This window comes from Vigna radiata, unplaced genomic scaffold (genome assembly GCF_000741045.1).
Source record: "Vigna radiata var. radiata cultivar VC1973A unplaced genomic scaffold, Vradiata_ver6 scaffold_371, whole genome shotgun sequence".
NCBI lineage: Eukaryota > Viridiplantae > Streptophyta > Magnoliopsida > Fabales > Fabaceae > Vigna > Vigna radiata.
In genome coordinates, this window is record NW_014542539.1 from 121792 (window position 1) to 143377 (window position 21586).

At 35.4% G+C, this 21586-nt stretch overlaps 2 protein-coding genes across 2 annotated transcripts; both read left to right on the forward strand.

The window, feature by feature from the left end:
- Positions 1–15914: 15914 nt before the first annotated feature.
- LOC106780140 (phosphopantothenoylcysteine decarboxylase subunit VHS3-like) lies at positions 15915–16346 on the forward strand. The gene has a single exon (XM_014668393.1). It carries the CDS (start codon positions 15915–15917, stop codon positions 16344–16346), a length of 432 nt encoding a protein of 143 aa, XP_014523879.1.
- A 252-nt stretch (positions 16347–16598) lies between these two features.
- Positions 16599–21184, forward strand: LOC106780142. The gene is made up of 4 exons (XM_014668394.1): positions 16599–16948; positions 17047–17173; positions 20176–20430; positions 20762–21184. Exons 1-4 carry the CDS (start codon positions 16599–16601, stop codon positions 21182–21184), a joined length of 1155 nt encoding a protein of 384 aa, XP_014523880.1.
- The last annotated feature ends 402 nt before the right edge of the window (positions 21185–21586 follow it).

Sequence of the window (21586 nt, forward strand, 5' to 3'; positions counted from 1 at the left end):
TGCTGCATATCTTTGTGTTGACTGCCTATACTTTTAGTTAGAAGGTTAGAGAGATTGCCTATATTTTTGACGTGAAGGTTTCTATAGAAATCTTGCTGTAAAAACTCTGTGTTTGCTTTCTCTTTCCCTACACTTTTACATTAAGTCGACTTTACTGTTTACGTAGTCAACTTTATATTTCCGCTGCACTTAAACTTTTTATTCATTGCGATTCAAGATCCTTTGTAAAGGTTTATACTTTGCGAAAAAGATTTTTAAAAGACTCTGATTTTTAAACCTCACCAATTCNCCCCCCCCCCCTTCTTGGTGTTGAAACTGAGTCATCCTATTTTGAACAAAAGTTTACTTAATTAGTTTACTAACTATTTATGATTCATGATAGGTCTCACTAGCAATTGATGGTTATTATTCCCAGACAATGCAAAAATTCTATGGTTTTGTTCGCTGCACATGGGAATGAAAAATGACTTGAAAAACATGCTTCAAGGATAAGCGTTTCTCTTTTTATGTTTCAAATTCATGTTGATCTTAAATTTTTATGATGAATATAGTTATATTAATATTACCTTGTGTTTTCAATGTAAATAGAGTTATGGGTAAACCCCGAGGTCAGCTAGTTCAAGTCCTGTATCCAAGGGTTGTAAGTCATTTATAGTTTTTATTCATTTTTTATGTTATTGAATGATCTAAATGTTTGACTATTTAGTTTGTCATTTTAGTGTAACAAGTTGCTACATTCATGGGAATGTGGCTACTATGTCATGTCTTGGATTAAAACCATCATTCGAGTTGGGATTACAGATGACTGGAATAAGGTAATAATGTTTACCTTCAATACATTACAAATCAAATTCAGTTTTGAACATATGCAAACATAATGAATTTTTCTCCATTTTGCAGTGCTTCAAGAATACATCTCCTATATCAGATGAGACAATTAAAAAGATAAGACAAGAGTGGGCAACTTATCTTCTACAAAGATGGACTTAGGACCCATGCCTGCCTTTAGGAAGACTTTTATTGTTGTTGAACATTAATTAGCTTTACTTTAAGTTTAAGTTTTGGATTGTTTAGTATCTTGTTAACTTGAAATGCATAGAATATATTATATTATGATTTGCTGGGATCATTTTTTGTTTTTCAGGTGTGATTGTATATTGTAAAAATAAATTAATTTAAAAAAAAAACACAAAGTAGACTTCGGACGTGCACTATCCAATGTCATCTTCTTCCTAGTGGCAGTCCAACGATTTGAGCGCTCAGCGAGAAACAGTGGTCACACAATGCTATGAGAGATCGGATAGGGGCAGATCTAATGACTCTTGGCATTTGATGGAGGACGTCCGACGTCTGATGGGGGAGATCCAACGTCTATGGACATGTGATGAAAGATCCGATGTCCAATTCACGTCACCCAATATAACTTCAGGACAGGATCAGACGTTAAAAGTCTTTTCTATAGTAGTGTAACTACCTCTACATATTTACTTGTTTTCTCTTTTTATTTTTACTTGTAAAAATTATTCAAACTATTTATAAATGAGAGTTCTTTCTAATACAATTTTGACTTAATAAATGAAATACAATTAACATATGAGCTTCTTTTAATATGTTGTGAGTTTGAGTGTCTTTTATTCTTACATTAAAGATCTTCTTCTAAGTGATAAATTTCTATTGCAGTTATCATTAAATTTCAATCTAACGTGTTGTAAATCATTTTCTAGTCTTAATTTATTTTTTATTTTCATTTGCAACAACTTTATTCCTATTTTTCTCTTATATATCCATGTAAACACTAGTGCAAAATCGTTGTTTAACGTTAGCTCATAGAGGTCTGCTAGAGGTTCACCGCCGTAATATGATGACCGGTGGCAAATCCGTAAATAACTGAAACTAGGAGACGTCGGCTACATGTGTAACCGATGTCTCAAACCATACAGACGTTCGTCACACTGCACATGGACATCTAAAAGGTCTGCAGGAAGGTAAATAGTTGCCATATGGACGTCTCACACGACCACCCCGACATCTCAACTCGTCTTGAGACGTCCCCTGGAAGCAAGAGACGTCTCTAACTCTGCCAGGAAGGTCAATAGTCGCCACGTAGACGTCGGTGTGCTGAGCGCTGACGTCTATGTCCTAACAGGTTGGTGCATGTAATTAATGCTCGTTCCTATAGACGGCGGTCAGACAGTTGGTGACGGCTATAACTTTTGGAGACGTTAGTCAACCATGCAAGGGACGCCTAAAATCTACGCCATTAATTATATTTAAATTATAAAGACGTCAAATTAGTGAGAGCACCGACGTCTATAGCTTTCTAGACATCGGTGGAGGAACGTAACCGACGTCTATAGTTCCTTATACTGCAGAACGCAAACCCGCGAGCAGTTACCACTATTGATCGTCTTCTTCCTCGTGCTCCCTGTTGCGACATTGCTTTCCAGGTTAATTTTCTCTATTTTGCAATGTTTAAATTCAGTTTTACTCCGATTAAGTTACTCTTTGATGAAATATCTTCCACTTAAACCGATTAAAATTCGTCTTCGTTGCGTTTTGATGCAGTTTGTGGCGTGTTCTTGGGCGACGTTTTTGACCGTTTTTGGGCTATATTTTTGTGTGTGCAGTCGTCCATTTCCCTCCATTGCTGCTTTAATCTGCTAAAAAGGTTAGCTTCTTTATTAAAAACTTTTATTGTATGTGTGTTATTGTATTTTGTGTATGCATGTTATTGGCTTTGTCGTTTGCATGTTTTTGGCTTTTAGGTATGCATGTCTTATTGGCTTTTGAATATGCATGTGATAAATTTTAGCTCTGTTATTATAATTGGCATGTTAGATTATAAGTATCAAATCACTGAGTGAAACTTAGTTCCCGTTTGAAATTTAACACAAACGATTAATCTTTTAATCGTTTGTATTAAATTTTGAATTGTCCGATTGGACAGTTTGGAAAATTATTTTTCATAAGTTTGCTATAACATGTACGTTGGAGTTTATGCACAAGACTGGTGAAATTTCTTTTCATTATTTGTGTTGTTCTCCGGATGCATATTTGATTGTTGTCATTCTTGTGACTACTCTCATTTCGTGTATTTCGGAGACCAATGCGAAATGATGCCGAAATTTTATCAAATTTATGATGTAGACTTCTTTGCACATGTCTTAGCAATTTATCAAAAATATTTTTCCTGAATGGGTAGGGCCTAACCTTGTGAGAGTTAAGAATTTTATACTGATGAACTATGTTACGAACATAGTATGGATCGAAGCTGGATGAATGCACGTCGTACCTTTGAAGAATATGAGAAGGGTGTTTCGGTGTTCTTGCAATATGTTAAAGAAAATACAAAGTCTGTGAACGGGACATATTTTTGTCCTTGTGTTCGTTGTGTTAATCAAATACGACAAGACTTAGGCAATTTGCATAATCATCTATTCATGTTTGGCATAACAAGAACGTATATCGTTTGGACTTGGCATGGAGAAGTATTGGACCAGCCTATGACGTCACGAGGAACAAATTATGTGGAAGAATGGATGACGGGTCATTTAGAGGACATGATACGCGATGTTGGTGAAGATAACTTTAGAAGAGCTAATTTGTACGATTCTATTATCAATGATTCAGAGCAACCATTGTACCCAAGCTGCACGAACTTTACACTTTTTTCTGCAACTTTGAAGTTGTTCAGTTTAAAAGCAAGGAATGGATGGACCGATAAAAGTTTCACGGAGTTGTTGGAGTTGCTAAAGGAGATGCTTACAGAAAATAATACTCTTCCTTTTCGAAATTATGAGGCCAAAAAAGTTTTTTGTCAAATGGGTCTTGAATATCAGAAGATACATGCTTGCCCCAATGATTGTGTTTTGTACATCAAGGAGTTTGCTTCACTAAAGTACTGTCCAACATGTGGTTTAAGTCATTTTAAAAAGAAATATGACAAAAACATTGGTGAAGAAGGTAATGATGGTGCACTTGGTAAGGTCATGTGGTATTTGCCTATAATACCTAGGTTCAAACGTATGTTCTCTATTAAAGAGGATGCAAAGAACCTTAAATGACACATTTTAGGAAGAAAGTGCGATAATCTTCTTCGACACCCAGCAGATTCACCATAGTGGAAGAAGATCGATGAAACATTTCCAGAATTTGGTGCAGATCCAAGAAACTTAAGACTTGCACTTGCAACTGATGGTATGAATCCGTACGGGAACTTAAGTAGAAAACACAGTTCATGGCCAATTATTTTGATGATATACAATCTTTCTCCTTTGTTGTGCATGAAGAGAAAATATGTCATGTTGTCAATGATGATATCTGGTCCTAAACAACCTGGCAATGACATTGATGTTTACTTGNCTCCTTTGTTGTGCATGAAGAGAAAATATGTCATGTTGTCAATGATGATATCTGGTCCTAAACAACCTGGCAATGACATTGATGTTTACTTGAAACCTTTAATTGATGATTTGAAATTGTTGTGGGAAGAAGGTGTCGAAGTGTTTGATTCAGATGTTGAAGAGAATTTCTGTTTGCGTGCAATGTTCTTTTGCACTATAAATGATTTCCCAGCCTATGGAAAGTTAGCGGTTATAGTGTTAAAGGACATTTTGCATGTCCTATTTGGGAAGAAAACACTAGTTACCTTCAATTGAAGCATGGTCAGAAGACGGTTTATACAAGACATCAGAAATTCCTTCCTCGCAATCACCCTTATCGTAGATTGAAAACAGCATTCAATGGAAGTGTTGAGGATGAGGTTGTGTGCAGACCCCGGAATGGTGAAGAGGTGTACAACGAAGTCAAAAACATTGACATTGTATTCGGAAAACATCGTAAAAGTACATCTGCAAAAAATGTTTGGAAGAAACGATCGATATTTTTTAATCTTCCTTATTGGTTGATAACGGTTCAAAAACCGTTATTTTCATACTTAATTTTGATATCAAATGCACCCTTTTGACTTAGAAACTTGTTTGGAATCATGATTTTTCTTTAGTTTTGTGAATAAAAGAGTTGAGGACATGTTTTATGATTTTATCGTTAAATTCCCTTGATTTTGTAGGTTTTTGGAATGATTTGAAAGAAAGGTTAAATATCAAATGGTTGGAGTGCTGAAAAGTCAACCAGAATGCAGAAAAGTCAACCAGAGTGCAGAAAAACAAAGTGCTGAAAAGACCTGCTAGCTCCCGAGCGGCACCTGAGTGGCACCTGAGCGCCAGTCACCACCGCTGAGCGGCAGGGAGCTACCGCTGAGCGGTCTGGCGATCAGAGGCAAACCGTTGAGCGTCTGCTTTGAGTGCTAGGCAGTTTTCAGATGGGCCTGGACCTATTTTCTACGATTTTTATGATCAGTTTGGGCTTGGACTTGTTTTCTGTTATTTTTATGCCCTATTTAAAGGCCATAACGTCTTAGGGTTTGTATCTTTTGATGGCTTTGGCACAAAAACACACTCTTCACCCCCTTGGCGTAGATTTGGAGATGGTGACAACTCTCATTTTCTCCTTTTTAGGGTTTGTATCTCTTTCATTCCATTATTCACCTAGTTTCTCCATGACGATGGAGAACTAATCTTATTTGTTGCTGGGGAAAGATGTAACCTCTAAACTCTCATATATCGAATTTCTTATTTATTTATATGTTTGTCGTATGCTTTGATTATCAATTGTTGGGTTTCTCATCTGCGCTTAATGCTTTTATCGTTTAACTCATTCAGTAATCGTTGTTTGTCTTTATTGATACGGGAACGTACGGTACTGTCATGAACTGGTGGGAAATTCCTTGATTAAGCAATACCACCTAGGGATAGGGGGTAGGACGATCAATTGTTTTTGCTTCCGTTTATCATGCATTATTAATTACTAGGGGAGGCTAGGGATAGCAAGCCATTAATTAGTAATAGGCTCTTTTCACCGAGGGATCGGGTTAAGGATAGACTAAGAAAGTTTGCATGACAATATGATACTAAAGAGAATCTAATAAGAATAGTAGATTTATGAGAGTGATTGGGTGAAATCTGAATCCTAGCAACAAATCCATCTCATATTATCAACATCCTTCATCCACTTTTGTGTTTAACCTCAATTGATCATATCGCATTTGTTGACAAATTGGCAAGTGTACCAAATCGTACAAGTAATAATAAATGGTAAGTCCAAGTATCGTTTTCCCAAGAGACTCACGGCACTACACTGTTGTGCTTTTGCTTAACCAATCAAGTCTATAAAAATAATATTTTGGGATTTTTTATAAAGTGCAGAAAAATAAACATGAATGTAATTTGATCAATTGAGGTTAAACACAAAAGTGGATGAATGAATGGATGTTGTTGGGGGTTTACAATTTCATCTATTCCACTCTCTCTTACATACTACCCTTGAATATTAGTTTGATTGATTGTTATGCGACTTTCTTAGCCTCCCCTTAACCCGATCTCTCGGCGAAAAGGGCCTAATATTAACTACCGGCTTTGTATCCCTAGCCTCCCCTAGTAATTAATACGCATTATAAACAAAAGTTAGCGCAATTGATCGTCCTACCCCTATCCCTAGGTGCTATTGCAAAATCAAGAGATTACTCACCAATTCGTGTCATTACTATACGTCTCCATATCAATAAAGACAAACATCAATACACCGAATGAGTTAAACGATGAAGGCCTTAAGAACAAATGATAACCCAACAATTAACAATCAAAACAAATGGAAACCATATAAATAATAAAGAGATTCAATAAGAGAGAGTATCAAAAGATTACTATCTTTCCCCAGCAACAAATAAGATTAGTTCCCCATCGTCATGGAGAAACTAGGTGAAGAATGGAATGAAAGAGATAGAAACCCTAAAAAAAAGAAAAGGAGAGTTGTCACCATCTCCAAATCTAGCCTCAAAGGGGTGAAAAGTGTGTTTCTGTGCCTAAGCCATCAAAAGATACAAACCCTAAGACGTTCTGGCCTTTAAATAGAGCATAAAAATGACATAAAACAAGTTCAGGCCCAAACAGATCATAAAAAATAACATAAAACAGGTCTAGGCCCATCTGACAACCGCTCGGCGCCCAATTTCACCACCGGGCGGTTCCCTCAAGCCGCAGAACCGCCCGGCGCCACGGTCAACCGCCCAGCGCTAGTCAACTGCGCTCTGGTCAACTTTTCTGCATTCTGGTCAACTGGTTGACTGGTTGACCGGTTGACTTTTCTGGTTGATTGGTTGACTTTTCTGCATTTTGTTTGACTTTTCTACACTCCAACCATTTGATAATTCAACCATTCTTTCAAATCATTCCAAAAACCTTTATCATTGCCGCCGGGCGGAGCGTCGACTCTTCAAATCTTCATTTTTCTGCTCTTTTCTTGAGTCAACTACCTGTATCTTTAACTCCATTCTTTACTTTTCTCAAATTAGCTACAAAACAATGCAAAACAAGCATAAAATCACTAAAAATAGCTTTTGACTCTCTCTAAACTCATTTATTGAGTTTTGCTTGATTATAAGCTCATTCTGAGTAGTAAAGGGTGTAATTTGGTCCAAATTGACGTATGAAAATAACTGTTTTTCAACCTTCATCAACATTCATGTTAAAGTATTCAAACTATTTATAAATGAGAGTTCTTTCTAAACTTGATGTTAGACATTGTATTGATGTGATGCATGTAGAAAAAAATGTTTGTGACAGTGTCATCCGAACTTTATTAAACGTGAAAGGGAAGACCAAAGATGGAATAAAAGCAAGACAAGATTTGGCTGAAATGGGAATCCGAACATAGTTACATCCACAAACAATAGGTAGACGCACCTATTTGCCCCCAGCCTGTCATACTCTTTCTAAAAAAGAAAAACAAAGTTTTTGTAAGTCTTTAAGAAGTGTGAAGGTTCCATAAGGTTATTCTTCTAATATTAGTAACCTTGTTTCTATGCAAGAGCTAAAGTCAGTTGGTTTAAAGTCTCATGATTGTCATATATTGATGCAACAATTGTTACCAGTTGTTATTCGAGGCATATTACCTCCATCTGTTAGGGGTATTCTGACACGTCCGTGTTTGTTCTTTAATGCCATTTGCAAGAAAGTTGTTGACCCTCGATGTTTAGATCAATTGGAAAATGAAGGAATAAGACTACTATGTCTATTAGAGATGTATTTTCCACCTTTTTTTGATATCATGGTTCATTTGATCGTTCATCTAGTCCGAGAAATTCGAATATGTGGGCCGGTTTACCTAAGGTGGATGTATCCTGTTGAAAGATACATGAAAATCTTAAAGGGATATGTCAAGAATCAGTATAAACCAGAAGCATCAATCATAGAGCGATACATTGCAGAAGAAGCCATTGAATTTTGTTCAGGTTACATGCCAACTTGTGAACCAATGGGGCTACCCAAGAGCATACATGAAGGAAACTGCGAAGGTAAGGGTCGTGGTGTGAGGATTGAAAGAGTGAGTAGAAAAGAAGTTAATCAAGCTCATTTGTACATCTTAAACAACACTGATGATGTTATTCTTTACATTTCTGAACACGTTAATGAAATAAAGGCATCATACCCAAGAATGAGTGAAAAATGGCATCTTAATAAACATGTCAAAACCTTCTTACAATGGTTTAAGAAAAAGATTTATGCGACTCCACATGTTTCTGAAACTCTATTGAGGTTATCTCGGGGGCCGAACACAAATGTCATTACATATGGTGGGTACTATATTAACAATATCTCTTTTTAGACAAAGGAAGAAGATGATAAAAGTAGATTTCAAAATAATGAGGTTACACTAAAAGCTGAGTCACTGCACTTCTCTAGTTCTAAAGACAAAAATCCAATCACTGCATCAATTAGTTATTTTGGAGTAATACAAGAAATATGGGAGGTGGATTATGTGAGGCTTAAAGTCCCCGTTTTCAAGTGTAAATGGGTTGATATAAATTCTGGAATTTTCACAGATGGCTCTGGTTTCACATTAATAGATCTTAAAAAGATGAGTTTCACTGATGAACCATTTATTATGGCAAGTCAAGCAAGGCAAATATTCTACGTCAGTGATCCAACGAATGAAAAATGGTCAATGGTTTTGGAAGGAAAAAACATGCACGGGTTTCATGATGAAGAATCTTTTGATATACTTAACACAACATGTAGCACATCAAGACCCATTGAAGACTCAGTTGATGACGTTGTCGATGACATACATGCAATTCGTAGTGATCACGATGAAGGGATATGGGAGAAAACAATATCTTAATAAGTAACCTCTTGTTTTTTTTAGACTTTATATGAATTTTTATTCAGATGAAAATTGCAATTTCAATTCATACTAACCTTGTATATATTTTTCAGGTATGTCGACCTCAGACTCAGCATTAGGACAAAGCAGACGTACACGAGGAGTGACACATTTGCCAGAATCGACATCCGAATAGGTTCCTGGGTAGAGGAGACATGTTGAGATTGATCCAAGAACCGGTGTGGCATCAAGGCCAAATGTTGATAGATTTAGCAGTCATCTGGGTAAGATAGCCAAAACCCATGTATCTATCCTTCATCCAACTTGGGATGACGTCCCAGAGGTCGAGAAAAACCTCTTATGGCAAGATGTTCAGGTATAGTTACTTAAAAAAAACATCTTTATATACTTATTCCTTTGATCTTATTATGTCATTCACACGTTCCTTGTTTTAAACAGCTAAAATTTGATGTTCCAAACACACTTGACATGAGGAAGACAGACAAAGCTGACACGTCTGTATGTATTTGGAGACAGACAACATGAGAATCCATCTCAACATTATAAATGTTTATTATTATTCATGAGACTTAGACTCATGTTTACAACATTTCTAACTAAATATTTTTATCAAACAGATTAAATTTACAAATGTTTATACTCTAAGTTCTTCATGTACAGAATATTTTTTTAGTTGAAAACTATGAGGAAAGGATACAAGATTCTTGACAGTATAACTAAACAAGGACTTGAAATCACATATACAAAAGCCTTTGAGATGACACATCAATCAAGAAAATTAGCACTCATTCAATTTAAAATTAGCAGTCTTGAGACAAAAATGTAACTTAAAAATGGTTGTTTTTATAAGATTGAAGATTAAAGTAAGTGATGGTAATAATAATGGTAGTGATTTATAGAGTAACCATCCACGTATAAATTAAAAAAAGCATATCTATTAAGACATTGGAGCAAAGATAGCACTAGTGGGTTAAGAGGATAGTTTGTGTAGGAGTGGCTAAAGTAGACAACAAGTTAGTAATAAAAGACTTTTAGACAGTGTCCCCACTGAGAATTAAAAGGGGAGAGAAGCATAATCATTTTAGCGAAGATGGGGAAGTTGGGTTTGCAATCACAATCCCAAAGAATCAATTAATGGAATGGGCAAGACTATAAGTCATATTCGGAAGTATATTATGTAAGTGGGAGGGTGATGCTTACACTTGAACACTCCAATCTGTCAAAAGGGCAGAGAAAAAGAATAGTTGCAAATGTTCCTCCTTTTCATATATATATAGTTTTTTTCTTATTTTCTTCAGTTCCTCTCTGCCATTGAAAGACGTGTTATGAGGGTATTCATGAGAAGCAAGAATTGGATGGTTTGAATTTGTCAAGTGTGGGAGGTTTGGACTTTGTGATTCACGTTTATTATAGTCAATGTCAAAAAGCCATAATTAGATGACTAAGTTGATGTCCCAATCTTCCAATGACCAAATTGACATTTAAAAAAAGATTCCACAAATAATATATAGCTCTATGTTATACAATAGTATTAATCATTAAAAAACTGTTTAAGATGGAATGACATTTGAAAGAATCCAATTACTATTCAGCATGAAATTGCTTGAATAATAGACATCTCCTGTCTTAAACAACGTGGAAGAAAATATCATACCTGTGATATGGAAAGATCTTGCCGAACATGATGTACAATCTCTGCCAAAATACTATAAGCCAAGGGTCTGAATGTCTCAAAGCATGCCCTTCCAGTCCCAACTAAAACCCTAAAGTTTGAATTATATACCACATTAGAGAACATTCAACAGAGTTGTATAGATGTTCAGATTTATTTACTCTGAGTACTATAATTTCCTAGTTCCCTTTTTAAAATATTCTACTTCATGACAAACATGGATTTATCCATTTGGATCATACCCATAACTCAAAAGTTATACTTCGATCTAGGATCTCAAACACCTAATATTGGAAACATAGTATATCATGATAAAACTGACAGCTCTAGTAGTGAGGTGTTTAAGTGTTAAGTGTATGCCTGTAGTATTTTATTTGGTCGGTTAGATTATAATAGTATGTACAGGTACTTTTATAACATTCTTTATGTAGTAATATTTTTTATCTTTTTATCTTCTTTTATCCAATTTATCTTTCTGTTTTTCTTTTTCTAAATTACATAAACCGTATCAATTCAAATAATTACACTCTAATTATTATTCTGATCTGTCTCTAAATAAATATACATATTCTTATAAATTTATACTGAAAGAATGGAAAGAATATTAAAAATAGAGTGAATTTTGTTAGGCTTGAAAAGGAATTTAAGAAAGGAAATAGATTTTCTCAGAAAGAATGATTTAAGCATAGAGTGGAGGGAGTAAGTAGTATTTGGTTCTTAGAGTGGATGGAGAGAGAGAGGTAGATGGAGCGGCATGCATGTTGCACTTTGAATTGTTAGATGCATGTTGTTAACCTTAACTCTGATTTTCTTTTTCTTTTTTGTTCATTGCAAGTAGCCGGTGCACTTGATTATTACGTCATATCTTGACACTTTCTACCTTGAAAGTGCACACTCAATGTAAGCTATTATGGCCCTAGCTTTATTCTTATACTCGTATATATAGAACTGATGCATATCTTTTGTGGTTCAATTTTATTGATCGGAGCATAAGTGATACAACATGTTTCCTATTGAACTTGAGTCCACCCCATACTGCTATGCTGTCGACCCAATATTCCTGAACTAGTTTTCCAAGCATTCTTCAATTTTATAGCAAGTAAAGTATGTTTAAATTGTGAATCTGTTTGTTATTATGTTATGAATTCTGGGTTGTTGGTGTATGTATTATATGTCCTATGCTATTGTTGTGCAGGTGTGACTTATTGATCATAAAAATTGTTTAGTGTTATGACTATGTATATATTGTGTAATTATTGGTGTATGTTTTAAGTTCATACTTATAAGTATTGGTTTATGTTTTGCCATGGTTGTGGGTTCAACTATATTTGGTGGAAGATGAATCTGGATTGTCTTATTTGAATTGAATTACAAGTACATTGTACAATATACCCAACCCTAGGTACCATTTAGTTAGGTTGCTTATGTAATTTTGAAACCCACATCGTACCGTATGGCCAACCCCATAGGTGAAAGGAAGCCTAAAAAATGTCTTCCACATTACCGCTGTGAATGTTGATTACGACGGTAATGATTTAGCTTGCTCTTAAATGTATATGTAGAACTATTAACGAGGGTAATAGGTTATGTGACATGGACATTTGTCTTTGTCATTGTAGTGTTGAATTTGTATTCCATGTTTCACTTAAGTAGTATTAAGTTCATTACTTATGTCACATGGAATTTTGTCATAGAAGTGTTGAAATTGTAACCCCATACCCGACTTAAGAAGTAATAGGTTTATTACTTATGTGACATGGACATTTGTTATTTTGACTCAATTTGTCTTCGTTTGGCTTGTCACAGAACATGGCCCAATTTTCCAACNATCGTGCATGGATGTACGACCGTTGTTATAGTGGAAGGAGAGNANTGAAGGAAGCTTTTGTAGAAGGAGTTNAAGAGTTCGTACATAGGGCTNGACAATATGAATATTATGCTAGTGATGGTGGGATTCGATGTCCATGCCTCAAGTGCGAATGTACAAAGATTTTGAAAGATGAAGAGGTCAAAGTTCACTTATACAAAAAAATGTTCATGCCCAATTACTATGTATGGACATTTCANGGTGAAGAATTGCCTACCACATNGACTGCTCGTTCAAAGCNACCANCTTCAGGTTNNAACAATTTTGTACATGCACATGAGTTAGATCAATTAATGTATATGCAAGAAATGGTCGANAATGTTANTNGTCGACATTCTGAACAAGAAGTAGAAGATAGTCCTGATGAAGAGGAACCAAATGAAGCCACTCAAAGGTTTTACAACTTATTGGCAGATGCAAACGAACCTGTATTTGATGGGGTATCAGACACAAAATTGTCAGTTTGCATCAGAATCACGGCTTTCAAATCTAATTGGAACATTCCCAATGTTGCAGTCGACTACATCTCAAAATTGATTTTAGACATAACACCAGTAAACAATTCTTTGCCCAAGAATTATTATGAAGCCAAAAAATGTGTTTCAAAGCTAGGATTGGAAGATAAAAATATTGATTGTTGTGTCAATGGATGTATGCTTTTCTATGATAACGACACTGGCAAGAATGATGCATCCTTGGTCCATTGCAAATTTTGTGGCCATCCTCGATTTTAGGAGGTGCATCCTAAACAGAGGAAAAAAAACCGATTCCATTCAAGTACATGTTCTACTTGCCTATCATTCCTAGATTACAAAGATTGTTCGCTTCAGTGCAAACAGCTGAACACATGAGATGGCATGATGGTCAAAAAACTGAAGGAGAGTTGCGTCATCCTTCTGACGGTGAAGCTTGGAAGCACTTCAACTGTAAACATCCATCCTTTGCTAGTGATGNGCGTAATGTGCGACTTGGTCTATGTTCANATGGGTTNACGNCGTACATTCAGGCTTCTGCATCGCCATATTCATGTTGGNNGGTGATTATGACCCCATACAATCTTCCTCCTNAGATGTGTATGACAAAACCTTTCATGTTTTTAACNTGTATAATANCAGGTCCATNTAGTCCTAAGGCATCCATTGATGTTTAGCTGGAGCCTTTGATTGATGATTTAAAGAAGTTATGGAGTGGTATTTGGACATATGATGTGTCAAAGAAGCAAAATTTCCTTATGAGAGGAGCTTTGATGTGGACAATTAATGACTTTCCTGCATATGGCATGCTATCTGGTTGGAGCACGCATGGCCGATTAGCTTGTCCGCATTGCATGGAACACACAAAGTCATTCACATTGACAAATGGTAGGAAAACTAGTTGGTTTGATTGTCATCGAAGGTTCTTACCCATGGATCACATGTTCATGAGGAACAAAAAAGCTTTTTGCAAAGGCGAACTTGAAATAGATCAGCCACCACCTAGACTTAGTCCTTCTCAAGTGTGGAGAAGAGTAAAACATTTTCCAAAAGTCACTGAAAGTGGTATCAATAGGATAGAAGGGTTTGGACAGTGGCATAACTGGACAAAAAGAAGCATTTTTTGGGATCTTCCGTATTGGAAGGATAACTTACTCAGACATAACCTAGATGTAATGCATATTGAGAAAANNNNTTTTGACAACATCTTTAACACGGTTATGAATGTNAGTGGTAAAACAAAAGATAATGAAAATGCACGAAAAGATTTATGTTTATATTGTGCTAGAAGAGATTTGGAGTTGAAGCCTCAACATAACGGAAGGTTGGTGAAGCCAAAAGCAAATTTCACCATATCAAAAGATGAGGCCAAAATAATTTGTCAATGGATAAAGTCGCTTAAAATGCCAGATGGCTATTCTTCAAACTTGGCCAGATGTGTTAATCTTGAAAAGGTAAGTATTCAAGGTCTGAAAAGTCATGATTGCCATGTATTTATGGAGACTTTAATCCCAGTTGCATTTAGCTGTTTACCAATCCNCGTGTTAAATCCACTCATTGAAATCAGTCATTTCTTTAAGGATTTGTGTGCCACAACGCTCAAGGCAGATTCACTGAGAAAGTTGGAGGAAAATATTCCATTTATTCTTTGCAAATTGGAAAGAATATTCCCTCCTGCTTTCTTTGATTCAATGGAACATCTTCCTGTTCATCTTGCATATGAAGCATGGCTTGGCGGGCCAGTGCAATACAGGTGGATGTATCCATTTGAAAGGTTTATGGGACAAGCAAAACGATCAGTGAAAAATAAAGCTAGAGTGGAAGGATCAATATGTGCAGCCTTCTTATGTCGTGAGACAACATATTTCTATTCACACTATTTCAAAAACTTTATGTTGTTGCCAAACAATGTCAAGAATGAAGTACAATGCCAAATTGGTACAAGTCAATCAACATTGTCAGTGTTTCGACAAGTGGGCCGTGTCGCAGGGAGGGAGTCCACTTATTGGTTAACTGATGTTAAATTGAACTCTGCTCACGTCCACATCTTAATTAATTGCATTGAAGTTAAGGTCTACCTTGAGTATGTTCTAAACCTAAACTTATCATCAATACTTAAATTGTTATAGTCTCTAATTGCGTTCATATTTAACAGCTCATTTGTTGTGGCAATGCAAGTCCTAGAAGGAAGTAGTTCTGGTATAATACACTCGGAGTTTCCACAATGGTTCAGATATCAAGTATGTCTATGTTTTCCTTAATCATGAACATATCAATTGGTGTAACACTTGTAACTTAATATTTGTTCACGTAATTGTAGGTTCATAACCAACCATTAACTCCCATAATTCAAGATCTAAGGGATTTGTCAAACTGGCCCATGAGATGTGTTAAAGAATGGAACACATATTTTATCAATGGGTACAAATTCCACACAAATGCATGGTCCAAAGGAAGGAAGACAACTATTTCTGGTGTGTTTGTGAAGGGAGTTACCGAGGGTGGTTATGATGATTTCTATGGTATTATTCAAAAGATTTATGAGTTCGAGTACAATAGTTCAACTACTCCAAAGAGAGTAGTTCTTTTTTATTGTGAATGGTTTGATCCTTCTAGGAGTGGAACAAGAGTGGATCCTAGGTATAATATTGTGTAAATTCAAATGACTTCAAGATACCGCCCATTTGATCCATTCATTCTACCACAAAATGTTAGACAAGTTTATTATGTTCCATATCCAAATTTTTGTAACATTGACAAATGTGGTTGGTGTGTTGCAATACAAACCAAACCTAGGGGTCGCATTGAGTCAAATGATATCCAAGACGAAATCCCTTACCAAGTTCATGAAACGGAACATGGAAATGAAATTATTGAAGTTGAAGGTATATCCGCATTGCATGACTTTGATGGTGACGATGAAGAGTTGGAGGGACAAAACCAAGAAGATGAAGAAGAGGAAGAAGAAGATGAAGAAGACGAATTTGAAGACGATGATGAAGATGATGATGAAGATGATGATGATTCTTTGCATTATGATGATGATAGTGACAGTTTGAAGAATGATGATGACGATGATGAAGACGATGATTAAGATGGATGAATAAAGCTAGAATAACCCTTTAGTTTTGATGCATGGTTGTACAAATTTTGAACAATTGTTGTAACAATAATTGTGTAAATTATATGATGTTTTAAAATTGAATTAGTGTATTATGTTTTAATTAATAATTTATAGTTTTTGCCTGAGTATTTTTATACTTCCATATTGTAACCATGTTAGGAGAGGGTCTTTCGCGGCCTGATAATGGAAAGGCTATAAAAAAGCCTAGAAAGCAAGTGGAATATGTTATTAGGGTTCTTGACAACCCCATCATTGGCATACGGTAGTACTCAACATGACGTTGGATCATCTCAACCACCACGTACTACTCCGCAGCCCACACATCCTCCTATACCGACCCCATCCCGTACTGAACGACGCACTTCCCCTACGATAACACCCACTCTTTCTACTGTACCACCCACACCAAATCCTATTGTGGGTCCGACACCAATAATTGATCCCTCTCCTTCTATCCCCGGGACATCATCTTTTATACCATCTGCAAATGTTCAGCAACAATCTGATGATCGTGATGATTTCAATGATCCTTTCCCAACTAATCGGCCTTTTATTGAACCTTATGGAAAAGGGTAATACCACATTATTTTCTTAGTGATTATATGAATTGTCTTATTTTTTTGTACTATGCCTATAGATTCATCATAACTTTCTTGCATTCATGCTCCAGGTTTTATCCTTCTAGAGTTGCTTCTCAGGCTGTCACAAGGTGTATAAAGCAACAATTTCTTAAACCTTGGACATCTTGGTTTGCAATCCCAGATGATGACAGAGAACTTTTCTGGAAGAGATTTAAGGTAAAAACATCTTTTCACTTAATGTTGTTGTATAAGTTTCATTGATGATGTATGTTAAGGCCATTGTGAATTTAATGATAATGATGGATTCTCTATTGGGTGCCAACCCAAATATATGTTCTATGATAGGAAGTCTAATTTAAAATCTCAAGATATTATTCTAGCCCAAAACAAGATTCTCACTCAACAATTATATGTAATTACAAAGAAACTTGACAAAAATCTAGTTTGAAACTGGCATGTTCCCATCTGGTTTGCAATATTTATATATATATATGTCAGTCTAGAAATTCTTCATGATAAAGAACAAAAATCCAACAAGTATAAACACATTTGCAGTTTAGCCATATCAACCAAAAGGGTCTAATGATAGGGCTGAAAGTTTGAAGTACCTTGCAGTATTAGTTGTCTGAGAATCTCCATATCTTTCATACTCGTGTAGGGACATGTGCACAGTTAAAAAATGTTGTCCAATTTCAAGATCCACGATCCAAACTCACTATTTCTATATATTTATGTGTGTGTGTCTTACTACACTCATTCAATATATATATATTGAAACTTTGTTTCATTTTCTTTCTTCCAACAATTCGATTTCTCTTGCCATCCTTGATCTCTCTTCTAATATGTTGACATCATCAACACTTGAACTCCTTTTTAACATTAGCCTTCATCTTCAAGAGCTTTATCTTCCTCAAAATAGTATTTATTTGTCACCTTCTCTGTGTCTAAATTTTCCATCTCTTAAGATCCTTGACCTCTCTTATGTTAAACTACCATCATCAATGTTTCTAGGTAATTTTAATATCAGCTCCAAACTGCAAGAGCTTCATCTACGAAGCAGCTGCCTTATCGATAGAAGTTTCCTTGTTTCATCTACTTCAACTACCAATTCTTTGTCTCTTTTCTCCACATTGATCTCTCTTGAATAATTTGTTATGATCATTCTCTATATATCATTAGCTTTGTAATTTGACTACCAATCTTCGTACACTTAACATTGATTCTAATTTCTTGGAGGCTTAAACTTACTTTTTAATAGGCTGTCATACCAATTTGAAAACTAAATAATTATTTTATTGATATGAGTCACACCAATTACATTCTCAACATCTCTATTTGTAATAACCAAAACTTTTACAAAAGGAAATAAACATATTCTAAAATTAATATAGAGAGATTGAGAATATTTTTTATCCTAATAATGTGCTCTTTACAACATAAAGCAACTAACCATCAACTGCCCACAAGTCTAGTATTCAGGTTGTATTGCTATTCACTAAGCACACGAGATTGCATGATAAGTCCTCCTTCTTCTCTCTTCTCTTCTTTTCTCTCTTCTTCCTTTCTTCTCTCATCTTCTTCTCTTTTTTCTCTGAAGTGGTGAGTCACAAGTGGACAAGCTTCGAAACCAAGTTCTTCCTTAGTCAGAGTTTACTTAGAGTTATCCTTTACCTTAGTTTCTAAGTAGAAATCCTTCAAAATATTTTCAAATGATAATGAAATGCTCCTAAAAACCAAAATAAGGTTTAGCTATATGCTATGCAATCCTATATACCACGGAGACTTTTAACAAAGAAAATTAACAAGCAATTTAAAGAAAGCAATAAAGCTTGCTCATGTAAATGTTAGACGGCCCTAAATGAAAGTGCAAGTGACACTTGGAGCCCCTTGACACACTTCCACACTAAGAAAACAAAAATGTACTATTACAATGTTCAAATGTGATCTTAGAATTGCTTCAACAGCATTTTTCCAAGTCACTTAGCCAAAAACAGAAATGGAAATTAAACTATATTCTTGGTTCCGTGATATGAAGGTTCAAACAAGCTCAAAATGAAGCTTAAAACTCATGTAAACTATAAGCTTTGGCTGTTGCATGGTGCTGCTCAAAATCAGTATGGTAGTTGACCATTTTCTGGTGGAAAAATGGAACTGCACTGGTCAAAATGAGTGGCAGTGATTTATGAGATAATGACACTTCAAACAGAGGTATATCATCAAATGCAACATGTACAAGCAATGGAATAGCCAAGAAAATGTCCAGTTGATCAGAATTTCACTTGTGCACTTAGCAAAAATGATTATAATTGGTGGTTTGGCTGGTGGATTTTTGTTTAGGCTCAAAATGTACCATATGAACAGTAGAAACATATTTGAATTCACCAAATATAAGTGCACAATGAATCAAACAGCACGAACATACTCAGAATCAACAACTTAGGGGTCCAGTTGAGATTTTTAAACAAGAATTGGAACTGAAATATGAATTCTGCATATGGTAGGTTAATTGAACAATGTAATAGTGTGTAAAAAATTCATATGACAAGATAAACTTGTCTAAATGGTCAGAATGTAGAGAAAAACACAGAATCCAAAAATCATCTCCATAGTTGTGAATTATGCAGCAAAAATATCCAAACAGCACATGGAAATCAATAACCAGCAGAATCAAAGTTGTATGGATGAAAAAAATGACTCAAAGAAGTGTAAATGTATTGAACTAAGATGGAATTAAAGTGCTTACCATGACCAAACTCAGATTGGACCAAGCAAAGAATGATGGCACGGTGAAAAGCTAGAGTGAAAACTGAAACAGCAAAGGCTTTTGGTTTTTAAAGCAACCAAGCGTCGATAGATGCATTTCCTTGCTTATGATGGTATGCCATACCTTTAGCCACTTCCAATGTCATGAAACAAATTTGTACTCAGCACTAGAATCAAATAAAACAAATTGAAACAAATTTTAAATGTTAAAACCATATTTGGATTTCAAATCAGAATCAACATTCATTGCATCTTTCTCTCAACGTGTGTACTTATATCTATAAACTGAGTTCATTAATTAATCGCTGTTATGGGATGAAGCTGGTTTTCTTTCATGCCAAATTTTATTGCAACTTGAAAACTTTGCTACTCGTTCCATTGCAAATTCCATATATTTTTATACCTTTCAAATATTAATTTCATCCTCTTTATTTTAACATTTTGTATTGTAACAGCAAAAGGTGCAATGGATGCCTGAACATGAAGTTCAGATTAAAAGAAACTTCCACAGTAAGGCATCTCATAGACTTTCAGAAATGTTTAGAGAGGCAAGGATTGCTGGAGAACGCCCGCGTTGGGTGGGGGAGGGCATTTGGCACTCACTGTTGGCACACTGGAATACGCCAGCATACCGTGTTAAATGTGCTACCGCCCAAAAAAATAGGGCTTCAGAGAAAGGTGGCGCACTCCACATTGGGGGCTCAATCACTGTACACGAGCATGCCATTCGTATGATACAAAATCTTCATTCATTTCTTACCAATTTTTCTTTAAATTGATATATATGTTTCCATATATATATATATATATATATATATATATATATATATATATATATATATATATATATATATATATATATATATATATGAGTTTTATGATTTTACAGGCAGCACAGCTGGGACGTTCTATTTTTGTTGATGAGCGGTCTCGCAAGACCATTGCAAATATCTTGTTGTAACAATATTCAATGTTGTATACTTTATTTTAGTTTCACACTTTTTAATTAAAGTTACTGATGTTTTCAATCATATTTAATAGGAAGATTTTTCTACTAGGCTCACACAGGCCAGAGAGGATGTGGGAGGTGCTCCTGATGCTACCTCAAGAACAAATGCAAATGAGGACATCATTAAGACCCAGTGCTGGGTTGATGTAGTGGGGGGAAAGAAAAAAGGAAGAATTTATGGAGCAGGACAACTTGCCTCCCATTATACTGTTGCAAGAGGAGGGGTATTAAAACATCAGTCATCTTCATCCAACACTATTGACCAACATAACATGGTCAGTAGAGAGGCTTATGATGAATTAAGATCCAGATTGCAAACTTTTGAAGATATTTTAAGGAAATACATTCCTGAGGCAGGACAAATATTAGACCCATCCTCTTCCCACCAGACACTTACACAGCCCATGCAGCCCACTAATGTGCAATCACCTAATCAACAAGAGCCTCTTGTCTAGCAACAAGAAGATGAAAAAGAACATGATTCTGATGATTTTAGTGGCTATTAGGATTTTATAAACTTTTAAAACTTATTAGTTGTTTAGTTTAAAAGCTTTATTGAGTTTTGATAAGCTTTATTAGTTGCTAACAACTACTTCTATGGTAATAGTCCATGAACTTTAAACTTAGTTCCTTAGTTTAATTAAAAACATTGGTGTTTTGACGTTTGTTAATATTAGCAACTAAGTTTATTGTATAAGAGTCATATACATTTGATGTTTTGATGTTTCATATATTGATTGTATATTATGAAACAAATATTAATGTTGTGTGCATTGATGTATGATAATATTGATTGACAGGTGTATTAATTGTGGTGGGAAGGTAGTGTTCAAAAAGCAATGCAACTTGCATTTTAT